This window comes from Eptatretus burgeri, chromosome 9 (assembly GCF_056783735.1).
Source record: "Eptatretus burgeri isolate ZD-2024b chromosome 9, Ebu_testis_v1, whole genome shotgun sequence".
Taxonomy (NCBI): domain Eukaryota; kingdom Metazoa; phylum Chordata; class Myxini; order Myxiniformes; family Myxinidae; genus Eptatretus; species Eptatretus burgeri.
Window position 1 is genome coordinate 95300056 of NC_140969.1, and position 18381 is coordinate 95318436.

At 42.2% G+C, this 18381-nt stretch overlaps 1 protein-coding gene across 3 annotated transcripts in view; it reads left to right on the forward strand.

Annotated features, from left to right (window-relative positions):
• The window catches only part of LOC147020675 (plasma membrane calcium-transporting ATPase 2-like), a 191334-nt gene that overhangs the window by 75657 nt on the left and 97296 nt on the right, over nucleotides 1–18381 (forward strand). For 2 of the 3 annotated variants that reach the window (XM_085896204.1, XM_085896202.1), the window contains exons 5-6: nucleotides 6545–6670; nucleotides 8890–9027. In XM_085896204.1, the coding sequence (XP_085752330.1) occupies nucleotides 6545–6670; nucleotides 8890–9027 (264 nt within the window). The remainder of the gene's footprint in view (nucleotides 1–6544; nucleotides 6671–8889; nucleotides 9028–18381) is intronic. The other variant, XM_085896203.1, reaches the window with a different exon arrangement.

Here is an 18381-nt window from a genome sequence, read left to right on the forward strand (position 1 = left end):
TGTGCTTTCCGCCATTGGTAACATCGTTGGTTTACATAATGTTCGAGCTCCTTCTCGCATGAATAAGAAGTTTGTGTCGGAGGAACACATGGTCACCACGGTGGTTGAGCACGGCCTGTTCATCGAACCGAACATTTACCTCTCTGTGTTCGCTTTACAGGCCCCAACAGTTCAAGTTAATATTAATAATATTCCACCATTTATAAGGAATCAGGACTAGTGTAACCAGTTAAACAAGTTCGGTAAGGTTGTGTCGAGGATCTCAATGGTGCCGATGCGTCATGTTAGTGATAAATTTAACCACGTCATGTCCTTTAAAAGAGTGGTTTATATGATACTACCTGAAAATGGAAAAACACTGAATGTTGTACTCGGTGTAAAAATCGACGGGTTTGAATATAAAATGTTTTCCTCCTCAGAGGTTATGACGTGTTTTGGGTGTGGAGCTCACGGGCACGTAAAGAGTGTTTGTCCCAACGCGGTTACACCGCAGGAACGTGAAGGTGCGGTGAGGAACGATTCTTCCTCACCACAAACTAATGGGGAGAAGGTGAGTCGGGAGCCGAGCCCCGCCCCCCACCAGCTGAGGTGTTCGACGAATTGGACTCGTCCACCCAGACCAGCGCTGGAGAGAAGGTGTGTAATCGTGACGTAATCAATCCACCACCACCAAACGAGGAAGTGAAAGTGGTTGCTTCCTCTCCTTTACCATCCACTGTACAGGACAGTGTGGATGATATGGAGGTATCTGTTACGGATACCAGGAAAAAAAGGCCAAAAACGGTCGAATGTTGATGCTAAGGAGCAGAATAAGGTCCAGATCGTGTCAGGCTCGGTGGACCTCCAAGGTCCGTCTGACATTGGAAACCCCTTGGTGGTGCTGGAGTCGTGTGCGGATGTGGAAACTTCGCTTTATCCACTGGCCGACTCCGAGTGGGACACAGAGAACAGTGAGGTATCTCAGGATGTTTTAAGTGTTTGTCCTGTTTGCCAAACTTGTTCAGGTGAGTTCACAGCTATGTCTGACAGTGATGGAGAAATAGATAAAGGGGAAAATCCCTGTGAGTTAAATGTCAACCCCTCCCTCACAGATGATGATGGAAGGGTTGTAGAGGGGAAGGACATGGACAAGGAAAATTCGGAGGGGTCCGTAAACAGAGCAGAACTTTCTGTTGAGCCAAAAGTAAGTGTTCCACAAGTAATAGGAGAGGCCATCGATGAAGCACTTGATTCAGATGACACCTCTTCTACCCCACATTTTAGTGCTTTAAGCTCTCAAGTGGATGAATGGGGAAACAATACAACCTTAGTGTCTCAAGAAAATGTGATTAAATTCCTGGATGATACATTCAGGAAAAGAAACGTAAAAATCAGATTACTTCCTGAATTTACACGATTTCATTAAAACTGCAAGGAGTATGATTCGTGATCCTTATCAGGTTAACATGTCAGATCCTCAATTCCAAAGGTTAAGGAAATGTGTTACTCGGGCTGGTAAAGAGCTTCAAGAATAACTAACGGAATGGAGATAAAAGTAGCATCCCTGAACATCAATGGAGGCTGCAGTTGTGTGCGTTGCCTCCAGGTATTTCAGCTCTTCCAAAATGAAAAAAATTGATGTGCTAATGCTACAGGAGATGCATGCAAATCGGTTTTCTGAGGATGAGTGGTGTAAAATCTTTAAAGGTTGTCTTTTTTTCTCGAGTGTGCTTGTTGAGGCCAATGGTGGTGTGGCAATTGTGTTGCATCCTCGACTCCAGCCTTCGGAGATAACTTGTAAGGAAATTTGCAAAGGTTACTTACTGTCTGTGCAATTTGTCAGTAGTAACCAAAATATTTGCATGACAAATGTTTACTGTCCTCATGCTAACTCTGAAAGAGGTGCCTTTCTGTACAAGTTGGCAGAGTTTGTAAGCACCATTGACTTAGCCATGTTGTTGTGTCTGGGGGGTGACGACAACTGCACCCTCAACCCACAACTTGATCGGAACACTTGTGAGCCTCATCCACACAGTGCAAGGCCTTTGGTACAGCTAGTCACAAAGTTTAAACTGGTGGATGTGTGGCGGGTACAAAACCCTAATATCCGTCAGTATACATGGGTTTGTGCATCAAGAAATGTTTTAACGATGGCTCGCCGAGACAGATTTTATGTTAATCATGAAATGGTAAACATTGTTAAGAACTCGTATATAAGGCCGTCTGGTTTTTCCGATCATCACATGATTGTTATGGTGTGTGGCTTTCCTCATCATGTCTGTGGAAGTGCATATTGGACTTTTAATTTGAAACTTTTACAAAGTGCACATTTTATAGAAGCTTTTAAAATGGTATGGGAAAAATGCGAGTCACAAAAGGGTTCATATTTGAACTTAAGACAATGGTGGGACTGCACAAAGTCCCAAATCAAATGTTTTTGCCAACAATACTGCTCTTACAGCATATACAACGCTTTTGGTGTGACATCTGCTTTAAAAAAACTATATACTTATCTGTGAGCAGAAAGCTGGATTGTCTAACGTGAATGTCCAGCAGTTGTCGGAGAAAAGGACCCTTCTGGCTGAAATGGTGAAAGAGCAGGCAGCCGGTGCTTTCGTCCGACTGCGGAACGAAAAAATCCAACTTGACACACCAAACAAAGGGTTCTTCAATTTGGAAAAAACGGTCAAGACCTCTCAACAAATCCATGCTTTGCGCTCTTTTGGTGGTGATTTGTTGACCTCCCAGAGTGATATCAAGCATGAACTACAAGACTATTTTTCTAAACTCTTCGCAAAAAGAGCTGTGAATGAGGAGAATAGGAATGCGATGCTTGAACAGCTCCCGTCTCTGTCTGAAGACCAACAGCAATTGCTTGAGCCTGACATTTCTCTTGGAGAACTTACTGCTGCGCTCAGGGATAGCAAGGATGGGAAAGCCCCTGGACTAGACGGCCTTCCAGCTGAATTTTAAAAGGCTTTCTGGGATATTCTAGGCCCTACTCTTCTTGAGGTCTTTCAGGAGAGTGTTAAACAAGGTGAATTGCCATTGAGCTGCCGGAGGGCAGTTTTGTGTCTCCTTCCGGAGAAAGGAAACCTGCATGAGACCGCAAATTGGCGGCCTTTGTCACTCCTCAACACGGACTATAAAATATTGTCAAAAGCACTTGTAACCCGTCTAAAGGAAATCATCTCTTTCTTGATTGGCACTGATCAATCATACTGTGTTCCAGAACGTTCCATATACGATAATATTTTTTGGTGAGAGACTTGATCAGTCTCAGTCGAACTACATCTCCTGGTTTTGGTTTATTACTTCTAGATCAAGAAAAAGCTTTTGACAGTGTTAACCATTCTTTTTTGTTTGATGAATTAAGGAGAACAGGGTTTGGGGAAAAATTTATTGCTTATGTTAAGTTATTGTACAAAAATGCATCTTGTCTGCTGAAGGTTAATAATAGTCTTTGTTACCCCTTCCCCTTTCAGCGAGGCATCCGTCAGGGCTGTGCGCTATCAGGCATGCTCTACAATCTATCCGTTGAACCTTTATTAGTTTTACTTCGGAACTCCCTGTTAGGAGTCTCTCTTTCACAAAACTCCAAAGTCGTTGTTTCAGCTTATGCTGATGATATTTGTGTTGCTATTGCAAATCAAAAAGATGTTTCTGAGGTCTCTCGTTGCCTTACCCAGTTTGAGCTTGCTTCTACTGCAAGGGTAAATTGGAAAAAACGTGTAGCTTTTTGGGTGGGCCCCAGATCGCCTTCCTCGTCCCTGCCTGTTTTACCAGGAGGAATACAGTGGAGTAGTGAGGGGTTCAAATATTTAGGCTTATTTCTAGGAATTGAAGTGTATGAACAAAAAATTGGGAGAACTTCCTGGAAAAAATTAAATTGAAACTGGCAAGGTGGAGAAGATTGTACCAACTTCTCTCGCTTTAGACACGGGTGTCAATCATAAACAACCTGGTGGTTCCATTTATTTGGCATAGAGTTATCCCACTTGAATCTCAGAGATACTTGATCACAGGCATTCAGAGGGTTCTGACTGATTTTTTATGGGGTGGCCACCATTGGCTGGGCCCAGACGTGGTCTGCAGACCCCGAAATATGGGTGGTCAAAATCTGATGCATATCCCAAGTCGGATAATGGCATTCTGGATTTCCACGATTAAGCACCTACTGTACAGTGAGTGTGTTCCTTGGCGACCTCTCACAAATGCGTGTTTGCAGAAAGTGGAAGGTCTGAAATATGACCGTGAACTTTTCCTCATCGACCTGCAACATGTTGACATGTCTCAGCTCCCCAGTTTTCATCAGAGCCTTTTGAATGCTTGGCAAGTCCTCGCAGTGCAACGTTTAGAGGTATCATACGATGCCCAAAAGTTTGTACATGAGCCATTAGTTCGGAATCCTTTTATTCTCTAGAATTTCAACCTCCAGGTCGTTTATGCATTGTTTCACCAGTGTTGGAATAAACAGAGTGCGAGACCTGTTGCATCCATCCTTGAATGTCTGGCGACCTGTAAGCTCACTTTCATCAAAAATTGGTGTTCGTTCTGCTCGAATTGTGGAAAATGTCTTGAAAGCAATAATTCAAACCTTTCATACACTAAACATTGGGTGGACTGGGGTGGATGAAGTGGTAGACTCACGTCTCTATTTCCCTGAACTTCAAATTGCCTCAAAAAAACAAGAGGGTGTGTTCTCCTCAAACTTAGAGGAAATTGGTGTGTTTCACGTCATGGGGAAAACGGCTATCTACAACATATGTCTGGAAGCATGTATACCTGGTCTTACAAAACTGTTGAAAAATCGGTGGAATGAGACCTTACCTGCTGGAGCTTTTTTAACTCCAGTGTGGAACAAAATGTATAGTTCTCCAACTCTTGGGCGAACTGGAGACCTGAATTGGAGACCAGCACATCAAGCCCTGGTCACACAGACATGACTCCATAAGTTTAATTCTTCTGTTCCAATTTCTTGTCCTTTTTGTGATTTGATTGAAAATGTTTCCCACGTTTTTATTGAATGTAAGAGATTGGTACCCCTCTTTCTCTTCCTTCAACAGCTTTTCTATAAATTTAATTTTGTTTTTTTTCCTTTCCAGTCTTCATAGATGGAATCGGGGGGAATTATAAAAGTAAACCAGTCCTCTCATTTTTGTCTTTTCTGTTGGGCATTGCTGAACTGGCAATTTATAAAACAAGGAAAGCAAAATTGAAGGGGAAAATGCAAATGTGCTTTTGTGCTTTAAAGGTATGGTTTCGGCACGAGTAAAAATGGAGCAGGCTTTTCTTTTGAGCCTGGATATTGTGGGTGATCAGTGGTACACTGATGAGGTTTTGAGTTTCTTTTCGTGAGGAATCTGTCTGTAAAAGTGTAAAGTACTTACACTTACTTTTTTGCATATATGTATTATTCTATGGTGTGTTTGACATGAACAGACACCCTTGCTTTTGTTGAATTTATATTTGCTGTAAAATTGTTTGGATTTGTTTTTATGGAGTGTGCTTTTTCTGGTGTGTTTTGATACTTTTATAATAAAAGCATACAAAAGTCTGTCTCTCTGTCTCTGTGTCTCTGTGTCTCTCTGTCTCTCTCTCTTTGTTCATGATGCACACACATCTTGCAAGTTACAAACTCCAAACTCAGGGTACAAATTCTACTTTGGCTCGGTGGCCGCGGTCTAAATTCTCGATGCAAATTTGTACTGTGTCATGCCACTTGATGTTCAGGGCAGAGGGTATTACAATTTCCTTCTTTATTTTGGCAACCGTGAGGTTAAAGCACTCTTTTCAAGGGTAAATTTGTTCTCCTTTCCTTCTCCACACGCAATCCCTCATCCGCCCCCCCCCCCCAAAAAAAAACGGAAGGGCCTGTCAAAGCCTGTCATCCTCTGTGAGATATTTCTAGCAGGAAGGGACATCAGGGTGAACAGGGGGCAAAAGGGGGTGGGGTAGGTGGAGTAGGGGACGGGAGGTGGGGAGTAGGGGTTAAAGCACAGATATATTTGTCTTCCTTTCCTTCTCCTTCTAGCCCAAAAATTTTGGCAAACGGGATGACTAATTGGTTCATCAGCGAAACAACGTGTAGGCTCTGCGAGTTTCCAATAAAACGATATTTTTTGTTTCTGAGCTCAATTCAAAGTACAGAACCCTTTACAAATGCGAAGCCGTGCAACAGTTATTACTTCTCTGTCATTGTCGTCGTGGGCCGTTTTCATGTCAAACCAACCGAGCATGAAGTCAAATCAAAAGGGATATTCATAAGAGGAATGCTTCTCGTGCTATCACATTGGCTAAATGGGGTAGGATTGCAAGTGGTACTCTCGCCCATGACAGCTTGTTGACAACGTGCTTTGAAAATATATCCACAGGCATACCAAAATGTTTATCATTAGAAGAGCCTGCTAATTTAGTCTTTGTGATAATACAGGTCTCATTTTGCCAGATTGAGAAAGCCAGTAGCTAGACATTAATTCCATTACACAAGTCTTTATGCCACTCATGTTAATCATGTTTATTGTTGTTTTATTCTCTTAATGTTACTCTTGGGGTTTGTTTGCAGGTGATCTGCTTCCAGCAGATGGTATCCTCATCCAGAGCAACGATATAAAGATTGATGAAAGTTCACTGACTGGCGAGTCAGATCATGTCCGCAAAGACAGTGACACGGATCCCATGCTTCTGGCTGGTCAGAGTTACACATACACACACACACACACACACACACACACACACACACACACACACACACACACACACACACACACACACACACACACACACACACACACACACACACACACACACAGAGCTGGAATTATTGTTAAAGTAAAGTTCGGTGATGGGCGAGACACCCTTGTTGGTAAAGGTAGAGGTATGGTGTGCCCTCATCTTTATTGCCCCTCTCCTCCCCCACCCCCTCCCCCTCCTTCCCGTGTAACCTTCTCGGTTCTGGTTATTTGTTCAGTATTCTTAACATCTGCACCAAGAGGGCTTCAGACTGATTGTATTGCAGCCATTTTGAAATTCTGAATGTTCAATTAACTGAACAAAAGATTTGGACAAGTACACATGCTGTGTCCAATGTATTAAGACCCCAAAGGGAATCATCTTGTGATCACACGACCAATGATATTTTCATGTCTCCAGTTGAAAATATAGCTCGTATCTCCTCATGCACTCTCAGATATAAGCATTCTCTATTCTATGCCACACTGTGCCCCGATGCCCTCAACAAAACTTAATGTTTCCAAAATGAGCCAGACATCTATCTGTTATGTATGAATCATCTCAACCGTAACGTTCTGACTGGCAATGTTTCAGATATGAGATATTCTCAGTTGTTTTAATCTTTTCACGTGCAGATACTCTTGATGTTTCCTCGGCAATCCAAGCCGAATATTTTCAGCAATTACGACTGAAGTTAAGAACTTCATGTAAAGTAAAATCACTAAGTCATTGATGTAATGTCCAAACTGCAAAGCACCATCAAGATAGTTTGTAGTCAAATCATAAATCTACTACTTCTTTAAAGGCCCAATTATTCCCACATTCTTCTGGGGATGGCCGGGGACACAAGTCTTTCATCATGTGGATGCCCAGGCCTGATGTCCGGCTGAAGGTGACAAGAACATGGAATTTGTTAAAGATGCCAGCGATGATTTCTCTGTTCTCCCCAAAACCATGGGGTATTTAACGTCCACCAGTGACCAGTGCTGGCAGATGGGTACTCTGGCTTCACGTACATCTAACGGACGACTCGCACATTGATGCTGTGCACTACCTGCAAAAAAAACCCAGGTAATAGTACATCTCTGAATCGAGTTATGCTGCCAGACAAGGAATATACCTCAATACAAAAATTCAATTCAAAATATATACCAATTTAAATACCTTTAAAAAATGTTTGACGTTGGTCTTTTGTCTGGTATTCTCAAGCAAACATGAAAATTGAGTTAATTGTCGGGTTTCTTTCTCTCCATGGACGATGCTCAGATTTGCCAAGCTCAACATTTTCTTTAGAGCATCCATTTTGAGTCGAGTACATCGGCAGATTGATTCTGTCACTGGCCGAGTCCTACCAAAAAAAATGTTACGGTGCATCCTGCTTCTTCGTTTGACACTCAACATTTAGAGGATAGAGCACGAATACGTCCTGTGGGTTGGCATCCATGTGGGGAGGATTTCTCCTTAAATGCCGCACTGACTCCAGAGAGGAGAGTGCAGTAATTAGATGGCATCACTGGCACGGGGGTGCATGAGGGGAGTTAATGATGGTAGAAAATGTTTTGAATTGGGGACGATCTGAGATGATGGTGAACAGCTGTCTTGAAGACCAGGAGGGAAGAATGAGATTGAAGAGAATGTGGAAGTTGATTCCACAGGCAGGAATAAAATGAGGTTTGAATGAGTGTAGATGAGCAGTGGTTCTGGATTTTGGAAGTTTCACTAGAAAGGAGGCGGGAGAGTACAGAGAGACCTCTGACCTGTCTGCGATTGGAAAGTGATACTCATAGACTCAGATTCATAGCGGGAGATTCCAATGATCTTGAAAGCCTTGGTTTCATGTCCTCAAGCTGAGAGAGGTGTGAGAGCAGTACTCCATCTAGCTGCACATGTAGGCCTTGCAGGTGGATACGAGTTCAGGTGTGCCAAGGAAGGACTTTGTATGATGGATGATGCCTAGTTGGCGACTGGCTTTGGAGGCTAACTTTTGAAATGTGGTTTTCCCAAGTAAGATCATGGCTGATAGTGAGATCTCTTTAGTTTTCTTTACATTTAATGCACTCCTCCCAGATCTCTTCAGTTTCCTCACTCTGTTTTCACTTAATCTTTCTTAACCCTTGAACAGTCCTATGGATGTCTTTCGTTGTTTCTCCTCCCTGTTGTTATTTCCACCCATACCAGGTACACATGTTATGGAGGGCTCAGGTCGAATGGTAGTCACTGCAGTTGGAATACATTCTCAGACCGGTATCATCCTCACCCTACTTGCAGCTGGGGCGACTGATGATCAGCCGTCAAAGACAAAAGGCAAGAAAGATGGTATGTGGAAGCTGTTCATAGAAGAATCTTCAGAGGACCTATTGTCTGTGTTTGAAGGCTTATGTGTGTTTTTTCTTGTTTGTAACTTACGAAATCTAAAGATTTCGTAAGTATATTGATGACTTCCGTCCTCTGTGTGTGTTTGTTTGTTTGTGTGTGTGTTTGTGTGTTTGTGTGTTTGTTTGTAGGCACGATAACTCGAGAACGGAAGAAGCTACCAATGTCAAATTACACGACGTGATTTATGAGGGTGATGGCTAGCGCTGATTAGATTTTGGTCAAAATCGGTCAAAAGTCAAGGTCACAGTGAGGTCAAACATAATTCCGTAAATTCATGTGGAGAAATGGAGTATTTTTGCTTCGCTCGACGTTACGAGTTCATTTTAACTTCGATTTTAATTTTTGTCTTCGGTTTTTGCGATCGCTTAGGACGCTTAAAACTCGGTTGTCGAAATTCTGGTAAAAATCTGATGTTTTGGAGACGTTTTAAGATTGTATAAAAAATATTTCACTCGCGCGTCACGGGTCGTCACGTGATGCAGTGCACTTGAGCAGACGCGTCGTTGAGTCACGTTAAGGTTTTGCGTGTGCGCGCTGACGGTGTTTTCGATAAATATGGTGTTTAAAAGTCATTTTTTTTATCCCAATAAAGGTTATCGTCGCATGCCTGACTCGCAAAGCCGTCGGATTATGTAAAGATTGCTGGTGGATGGCCGAATATTACGGTTTTGTGACTTTGATAAAATAATATTAAATAATTGCGTGGAGAAATGGAGATTTTTGCTTCGGTCGACATTACGATTTTTGATGGTTTGGTACAGAATCATCGTAGAAACTTCTGGTTTGCGTCGCTACCTTCTCTAGAGACAGCTTTTATTAGACAAGGTCAGAGGTCAAGTTGACGATTTCGTAAGTACCAGTCTATGACTGCTTGTTTGTTTGTTTTTGGTGGAGTTGCTGTTTGGAAGTGCAGAAAATTATCATGAGTTTATTACATCAGCAGTGATCTTACAAGAAATTTCATCTTAATTACAAAGCACATTTGCTTACAGGCAGGAAAACACCTATCTGAGTTTTAGTGTCTGGGATTACACCTGGGCAGCTCCTGCATTAATGTGACAACTATATAAATACTTACTATAAGATAAGAGAGGGCTGAATGCCTTCGCTGCTGCTTGCTTATCAAAAAAGGTGGTCAGGCCAGATTTTTGGATCCATCAGGGCACACATTTTGAAGGATGTATCACTGGAGTTTTGTTTTCTTCAGAGACATTAGCCTGCTTTCATGTTGGCTGGTGAAATTAATTATGTGATTGTAAGGGATGAGGGGCCATCTTACACATGCTTACCTTTACCCCATCCCCCCTACCCCTCCTCCTCAATCTGACATCTTATGTATGCTTTTAATGTCAGGAGGGGTTAAATTGAACATCAAAATTGAGGAAAGGAAAATAATGTGAAGGGCTAGAAGGGAGGAGAGAAGCTGGAGGGTGGGGATGTATGAGAGGAGTGGTGTGCTCGGTCCAAGATATAGTGATAAATGTAATTGAGCAAGATCCATTATATGGTGGTGATGATGATTGACCCAGATGCAGTATATAATGATCAGTACCCTGCATGCATGAAGTAAAGAGTAGGGTGAAGCAATTGGTTCACTTCTGTATGTCTGTCTCCAAGCGTCGGTTTATGATTGAGGAATAACTTTATTTCAATGGAATGGTTTATTTTGAACAAGAATCGGAACATGAATTCGAAAACAAATCTGTAGTTATCTCCGCTACTGAAGGTGAAGGAGGTTATGTTTTCACCCCTTTCTGTCTGTTTGTCTGTGTACATGATATCTCAAAAAGCATTTGACGGATCCGGATGAAATTTTGTGGACAGGCTCGGTGAGTGACAAGGACGAACTGATGAGATTTTGGTGAAGATTCTGTTCTGGATCCTACAACGAGAATTTTTTAAGTGATTTGTCACCATTGAGAGATAGGGCTAAAAATGATATATAGCATGATATCTCAAAAAGTTGTAGACGGATTCGAATGAAACTTGGTGGACACATTGGGTGTCGCAAGGATGAATTGATTAGATTTTGGGGAAGATCCGAATCCGGATCTGGATACGGTAATTATTTAATTTTCAAAGTGATTCTTCACCATTGAGAGATCGGGCTAAAAACGATATAATACTGTAGAGCATGATATTTCAAAAAATGTATTGGGCCCGATATGTTCTCACGGATCAGGCATTACGTGGCGGAGGTATGCACTCTACCGAGTGCCCTTCTCGTTTGTTTCTGAATTTGGCCAAAACACTCATGTGTGAAGAAGAGGGAGATTATTGTTTTAGTTTGTCTGCCCGTCTGGCAGACAAAGAAAATTTAAAATCATTCCAAACAGGAAGCTCACTGTTTTTAAGGACATCATGAAGGACACAAACAGCCACGAATAACTCATGTAACATGTTAGATAAGGTGGCGTGAAAGACGCTGCATCAAAGGCGGTAAAACTTCCAAAAGATTTTTTTCGATAACCTTTAAAATCCTTATTTTATTTCAATTGAATTATCCACTTGAACACTGTAGAACACAAATTGCCTTTTTAGCACTTTAAAAACCCTTCTGTTTCGCAGTACTTGGACAAATATTACACCATTTTACAAGCCTGGTGTTGGCTCAGTGGTTAGGGTGGCGGCTTGGGATCCTAGTTGGGATCCTAGGGTCCTGAGTTCAATCCCCGTTGGCCGCTGAATTAATATACCAGGAGGTTTACTCAGCCTGTCATCCTTCCGAGGTCAGCAAAATGAGTACCAGTGTACTGGTAAGGGGGACACTGCATAATCGGCATAGCCGCGTCCCAACCAATGATGCAACCAGCAGCCACAGGCTGAGAGAGAGACCGAGACCGAGACCATTTTACATCGTCATGACCAATCAAATTTTCCGCTTGTAGACCCCACCCATGTCCTTATTTCTTAAGTCTGCATGGAGTAAGGAGTTCTATGAATGCTCTAGTTAGTTTTGAGCTACATTCAGTATATAGTGTTAATTGTAATTGAGCTGGATCCAGTGTATGGTGTTAAAATGGTTGACCTGGATCCAGTATATAGTGATCATTTTAATTAACATATCCATTATATGGTGATAAGTTTAATGAGCGAGATTCAGTATACTGAATGGCGAGAAAGATGATTACCATTTTGTCATCAAAGTTTGCTATTCCCCCATAATATACGAATATGAGGGAATGTGAATTTGTTTATCGTGTGGGTGCTGCAGCTCATACAACAACCACACTCTCTGCAGTTAGCAAGTGGTGTAATCTATTGTCGAGGGGTTTCCATGAAGATCAGGAGACTTGCTACCTTCGTTCCAGGTAGGATATTAGCTAACTGTTTACAAAGGACCACTGCAGTCAAAATACCGTACTTTAATCAAATAAAGGACCAAATACAGCATTGGAGCCATCGGAAGGAACCCGAATAGGTAAATGTGGCATCATCAGGAGGAACCTGGACAGGTATAGACGGAGTTATCAGGAGGAACCTGGATAGGATTTAGGTTTCAGATGCGACTCCTCTACCCTCAAACCCATCCAGGCACAGCCAAGTGAGCCTTACAGAAACTATTTGCAAAAGTTAACCTCTCCTTCTATACACACAAAAGGAAAGAGAGAGAAAGAAGGAGAGAACCAAAGATAAAATAGAAAGAACAAAATTAACAGTAAAAGAGATGAATTTAGCACACAATATATAACACAATTAATTACAACTTAGACCTTGAACATGTTTATTCATTGATCCAGGAATACTTTGTTGTTTCTTTAATCCAGATGTTGAACTTGCTACCACAGAATGTACACAGGAGTACGTACAGGAACCAAATCAATACACAGGCCCTCAATTTATAATGAACTGCTTAAGTAACAATCAAAGTGACAGTCAAGATACCACTTCATCTGGAAAACGAGTTTGGTTACATCTTGATGTACATGCCCAAAGGGGTTAATTAAATATGGAACATGTGCTCGGAATGATTATCACTTTGCACATTCAGAGCCTGCTTTCAGGCTCTAACATACATTATTTAAGAATACCATATATTATTCAAATCAAACTTGCTCTGATTACCGTGATGAGTATTCTCACCTGTGTTCAGGAGGAACTTCCTACTCATTTCACCAATTAGTGGCACCTGAGGTTATCTCTGGCAAATGAACCAATGACATTTCCTTAAATTTTGAGCTGAAATGTGGAAATGCTATTCCAGGCAAGGCTCGGATTAGTCATTATTCATACATCCATTGGGACTATACTCTGTGCAGAGCGTTGGTGATGCCTAAGCAGTCTCCTTGGCTATTGGGCACAATCCTGGACGGGTCGCCGCTCCGACACAGGATACCAGCAAGTTGGCACTCATTTTGCCGACCTCGGAAGGATGACAGGTTGAGTCAGCCCCACCTGGTATTAATTCAACAGCCAAGCAGGATTTCAACTCAGGACCCGAAGATCCCAAGCCCACCACCCTAACCATTAAGCCAACACCAGGCGTAAAGTAGAGGTGCAGCCAACCAGATATTAATTCAACAATCAAGTGGGATTTTAACTTAGGACTCTAGCATCCCAAGTTCATCAACCTGAACATTGAGCTAACAACAGGGGCATTAGTCATCATGAAACCTTCAATATTCACACTTTTGAGTTGGAGAGACAATTTCATATGAATGTTCTGCTTGGGTGAATGTATTTATTCGGGATTCAAATAAAAATTGAGGCTTTTGGTGTCAAGAAAACGAGGACATACAGTTGGATGCTTGACTTTGACGGAGAAAATTTAACTCGAAGTATGTATCAATCCTTTGTTCTTTTTCCCTTCTGGCTCCAGGTTGTTCTAAATCTCTTCAACCTTCAGGCCCCAAATATACCCATGCTGATGTTGGTCAACATTGCATTGACCTTGCCTCTTCACCTTTGACCTTTTGACTCGTCAAAAAACCCCTTGAAATATTTGGAAAAATATTCTCCCTTTGATACAACCCTCGACAGTTGTAATAACAAATGATCGTGATTCTTCTGTTTTGTGTTTTGTTTGCTGATCATCTTTGGGAAAATCCCGATGTATGTACAGAGCTTGTTTCAGAGCTAATTAGGTCATGTAGCTTACAGTTTCCTGAAGTGTTGCTCCTGGAGGCAACCTTTAAAATGCCAAGGATAACATACTTAGACATTCAACGTTAATTGGTTTTCCCAGCATAGCTCCTGATCAAGAGTCATGAAGCAAGTGCTCAATGTGGCAGGTAAAGAATAACCAATGGTGATTTAACAGTACACAAGCAATAAAAACAAACATTTTAAAAATGTAAAATGATATAAGGATGCTACACCATGCCTGGTGTTGGCTTAATGGTTGGTTTGGGTGGTGGGCTTGGGATCCTCGGGTCCTGAGTTCAAATCCTGCTCAGCTGTTGAATTAATACCAGGTGGGATTGACTCAGCTTGTCAACCTTCTGAGGTCGGCAAAATGATTTCCAACGAGCTTGCTGGGATTATTGAGCCATTTGAGTGTCCTGCATCAGAGTGATGACCCGTCCAGGATTGTCCCCATTCGCTCAGGAGACTGCTTCAGCAGCAACAATGCTCTGTACAGAGTATGGTCCCAATGGATGGATGGATGGTTACAAGAAATTGTGAAACCATCCTGACATCTTCTTTGGAATAATGGTTGTGTCCTGTCCATCCACGCATCCATTTTCAATGAGAGTGTATGTTGACTGTTTCCATGTCTGAATTTGACCAGTGAAAAATTAAATATTTAATACATGCACACACCAACACACCATTAAGCTAACCAAATCGACAGCAATGTATGGTGTAATTTGCACCACTGTTGTCTGTTGTCACCACTGTCGGACTGTACGCCATTTTACGCAGTTAACTGCACTCATTTAGATGTGATTGGCTCTCAGAAATTGTGTCACTACAACCCCACCCCCACCAAGCTGATTGACGGGCATTGTCCCACTAACCCTTTGTTTCCCTTCATATTTCCACTTTTAGTTAAGAATTTAGGACTACTTTTCATGGATTAATTTCAGGTTATGAAAGTTTTGAGTCATTGTGGACATTCCCATTAGTAATGCAGTTGATGTGTGCATAAAGTGCTGAGCTTAAAGGTTCACAGAATCGAAAATAATAATAAAAAAAAAACATGTCATAATATTGATTTGTAAGTAATGAACAAAGAAGTGAACGTGGTTTTTAATTCTAATAATTTTTTGAGGTGTTAAAGTTAAGAAAAACCAAACCCAACCTCGCTGGTATCGCCCCTAAAAATTATAGAAAACCTCCATGATCATTGCGTCATCTGCGTGACGTCATCACCAGAACGGTTGTCTCAGCCCGCAAGTAATAGTGGCTGCACAACTTGCTTCAGACTCGTCAGAAAGTGAATTTGACGAATAATTTTCTGATCAAGAATCCTCAGATTACGACAATAGTCAAAATTACGTACATGTTAGAACCCGAGGTCATAAAATTCCTGTCGTTCACAACAATCAGGACGATGTTGAAGAACTACTCGGCAATAACAAGTGGTAAGTGGTAAATAATAGAGCTAGAACATGGTGCATGTGGAGTTTAGTGGTATTTTGATGTAACACTTATCTAATTATTGCAGTAATGACAACGGCACTTGGTAATGTGCATACTTTCACCAGGCTGAATACTTTACGTTTTGTATCCTTTGATAGGTCGAATCTGGATCTGGATCGCCAAAATCTAATTGGCTTGTTCTTGTCACCTACCCAACTCATTTACCAAGTTTGTCATAATCCCACAGATGCCAACCCTCCCGATTTCATCGGGAGGCTTCCGAAAATTCACCCAAACTCCCGCCCTTACGAACACTATCCTTATCCTCCCGAAATTTTGATATTTTTGCACTGTTCACTAATCAGAATGTACTAGTATGAGAATTGAATGAAAAGCATCGTCTGCTACGTATAGCATGTGGTAACTCCATAACGTTCGCTGCTACCAAATTGTATGCGTAAAATTGCAAATTCAAATGAGGAGCAGCGAAACATTGGGTCTGGATCTCGCTTATGCGATCATGCACTGAGATTTAGTGCATGCGGTATGTGTGCAATACAGTGCATGCGGTATGTATGCACAGTGTATATGCATGCGATACGCTCACTGCATGCAGCTGGGCCCCGTACCAGCCCGGGCGGTCGCGACCACCGTGCGGTGTTTAACAGCCGCTAGAGTTCTACGAGTCGCGCTGCAGCTGTGGAACATCGACTTCGAAGTTACCGATGCTTCAAGCCCTCGATGTTGATTACGAAATGGCAGAAAAAGAAGCTTACGAAGACCAAGAAATGGTCTCAGAAGTACAAGACCGAATACAGTCTCCAATACCCGTGTATTCGAAAGTCTGAAAGAGGAATTCATCATGCGTATTGTACAGTATGCAGCGTTGATATTTCAGTTGAGCACGGAGGTCGCGATGATATTCGGAAGCACGTTGGAAGCAAACGGCACACAGACATTGCAAAGGAGAGATCTTGAGCACGAGTACTGGTACACTTCTGAATTATTTCACCAAACAAGGGACAAGCGAGGAAGAGGATGTTACCCGAGCGGAACTTCTCTTTAGTGGATTTATTGTGGAACATAACTTGCCCATATCAGTCTCAGATCATGCTGGACCTCTATTTCAAAAGATGTTTCCAGATTCAAAAGTTGCTTCAAAGTATGGATGTGCAAGAACAAAAACTTCAGCAATAATTGGTGAGTTGTCAAATGTTACTGCTTCATCTATTGCCGATATTGCTAGACTAGCTCCATTTAGCCTAGCTACAGACGGTAGCAATGACAGTGGTGAGGCCCAGCTATATCCTGTCCTGATTTCGTACTATGACAACAGTGCTGGGATTGTGAAGCAAGGTTTGCTAAGTTTGCCTGCGTGCAAACAAGATTCCACTGGAGAAAACATTTTCAAACTGCTTGATCATGAGTTCAGTTACAGGAAAATTCCGTGGGGAAATTGTGTTTCCTTTTGTGCTGATAATAATGCCTCTGTCATGGTGGGCAAGCACAAAGGAGTCGCTGCTTATATCCACAAACAAAATCCAGAGTGCTACATCATGGGATGCCCTTGCCATATGATGCACAATACGGCCAAGAAGGAGGCTCAGGCCTTACCCATTGAATTAAATGACTTTCTCATCGATATTTACTCCTACTTGGACAAAAGTAGTAAACGCGTCAAAGGAGTGAAAGCACTGCAAGAACTCTGTGATGCCCCGACACACAAGATTCTGAAGCATGTCGCAACAAGGTGGCTGTCCCTTGGTCAGTGCCTAGACAGGCTGATTGAACAGTGGGAGCCACTTCGCCTCTTCTTCAAAGAAGAAGTACGAAGAAAATGCAACCAACTGTAGCCAAGACTCTAACAACGAGCAAGAAGGACGGCACTGTATCTACTGCCAGTACTGGCACTGCAGGATCAAGCACTAGTGGAGCAGCATTCACCACTACCACTGCAGTATCTGCTGCGAAGAAGACAGCAGGGACAGCACCAAAACCAATGCTGAGAGCAGGTAGCATCACCGGCCCTTCATCACGTTCATCTACAAAGCAGATCCCTTCAGAGTCGAGAAAGACTGTGATAGTCCCATCTACAGGCAAAGAGAAGGACCCAAGTTAAGTTCTGCTTTTGCCAAATCACTTGATAGAAGCTCAGCAAAACCTTCGAATCAGAGGTCTTCTTCCTTGGCTGCACCTACCTCAAGCTCTCTCCTCAAACGTAAAATTGGATCTGGTACGACGAGTCTGACCTCTTCTGCTGGCAGTAAACGCAAGTGTGATCGCCCTGCGGCTAAGTGTGCCTACGAGTTCTACAACTAAAAGCGCATCTTCCTCAAACACTGTGCAGGAATCTAGAGAAAAACGTGTCAACAGGATGTTCTTGTCTCCACAAACAAAACTCTATTGTTTCTTCCTTCGATATGCTAACAAGCTTTTTGAGAAGGGGAATCTTCTGCTCCAAAGAGACGAGACCCTGTATTCATCTCCTGCACGGAGAATTGAATGGTCTTCTGAAAGATATCTTCGTACGGTTTTTGAAACCATCAGTGTCATCGGTTGCTCTGGTAAATGTACCCTTCTCTGACAGAAATCATCAGAAGAATGATGAGGACCTCATGATTGGGAATGATGCCAAACTGTATATAAGGGAACAAAGGAGTCTCAAGAAATCCACCTTCACTCTGAGTGAGTCAGACATCCAAGGTTTCTTCAGTGCAGTTCGCTCATATTATGTGAAAGCCTGCAATTACATCTTCAAAACCTGGCCAC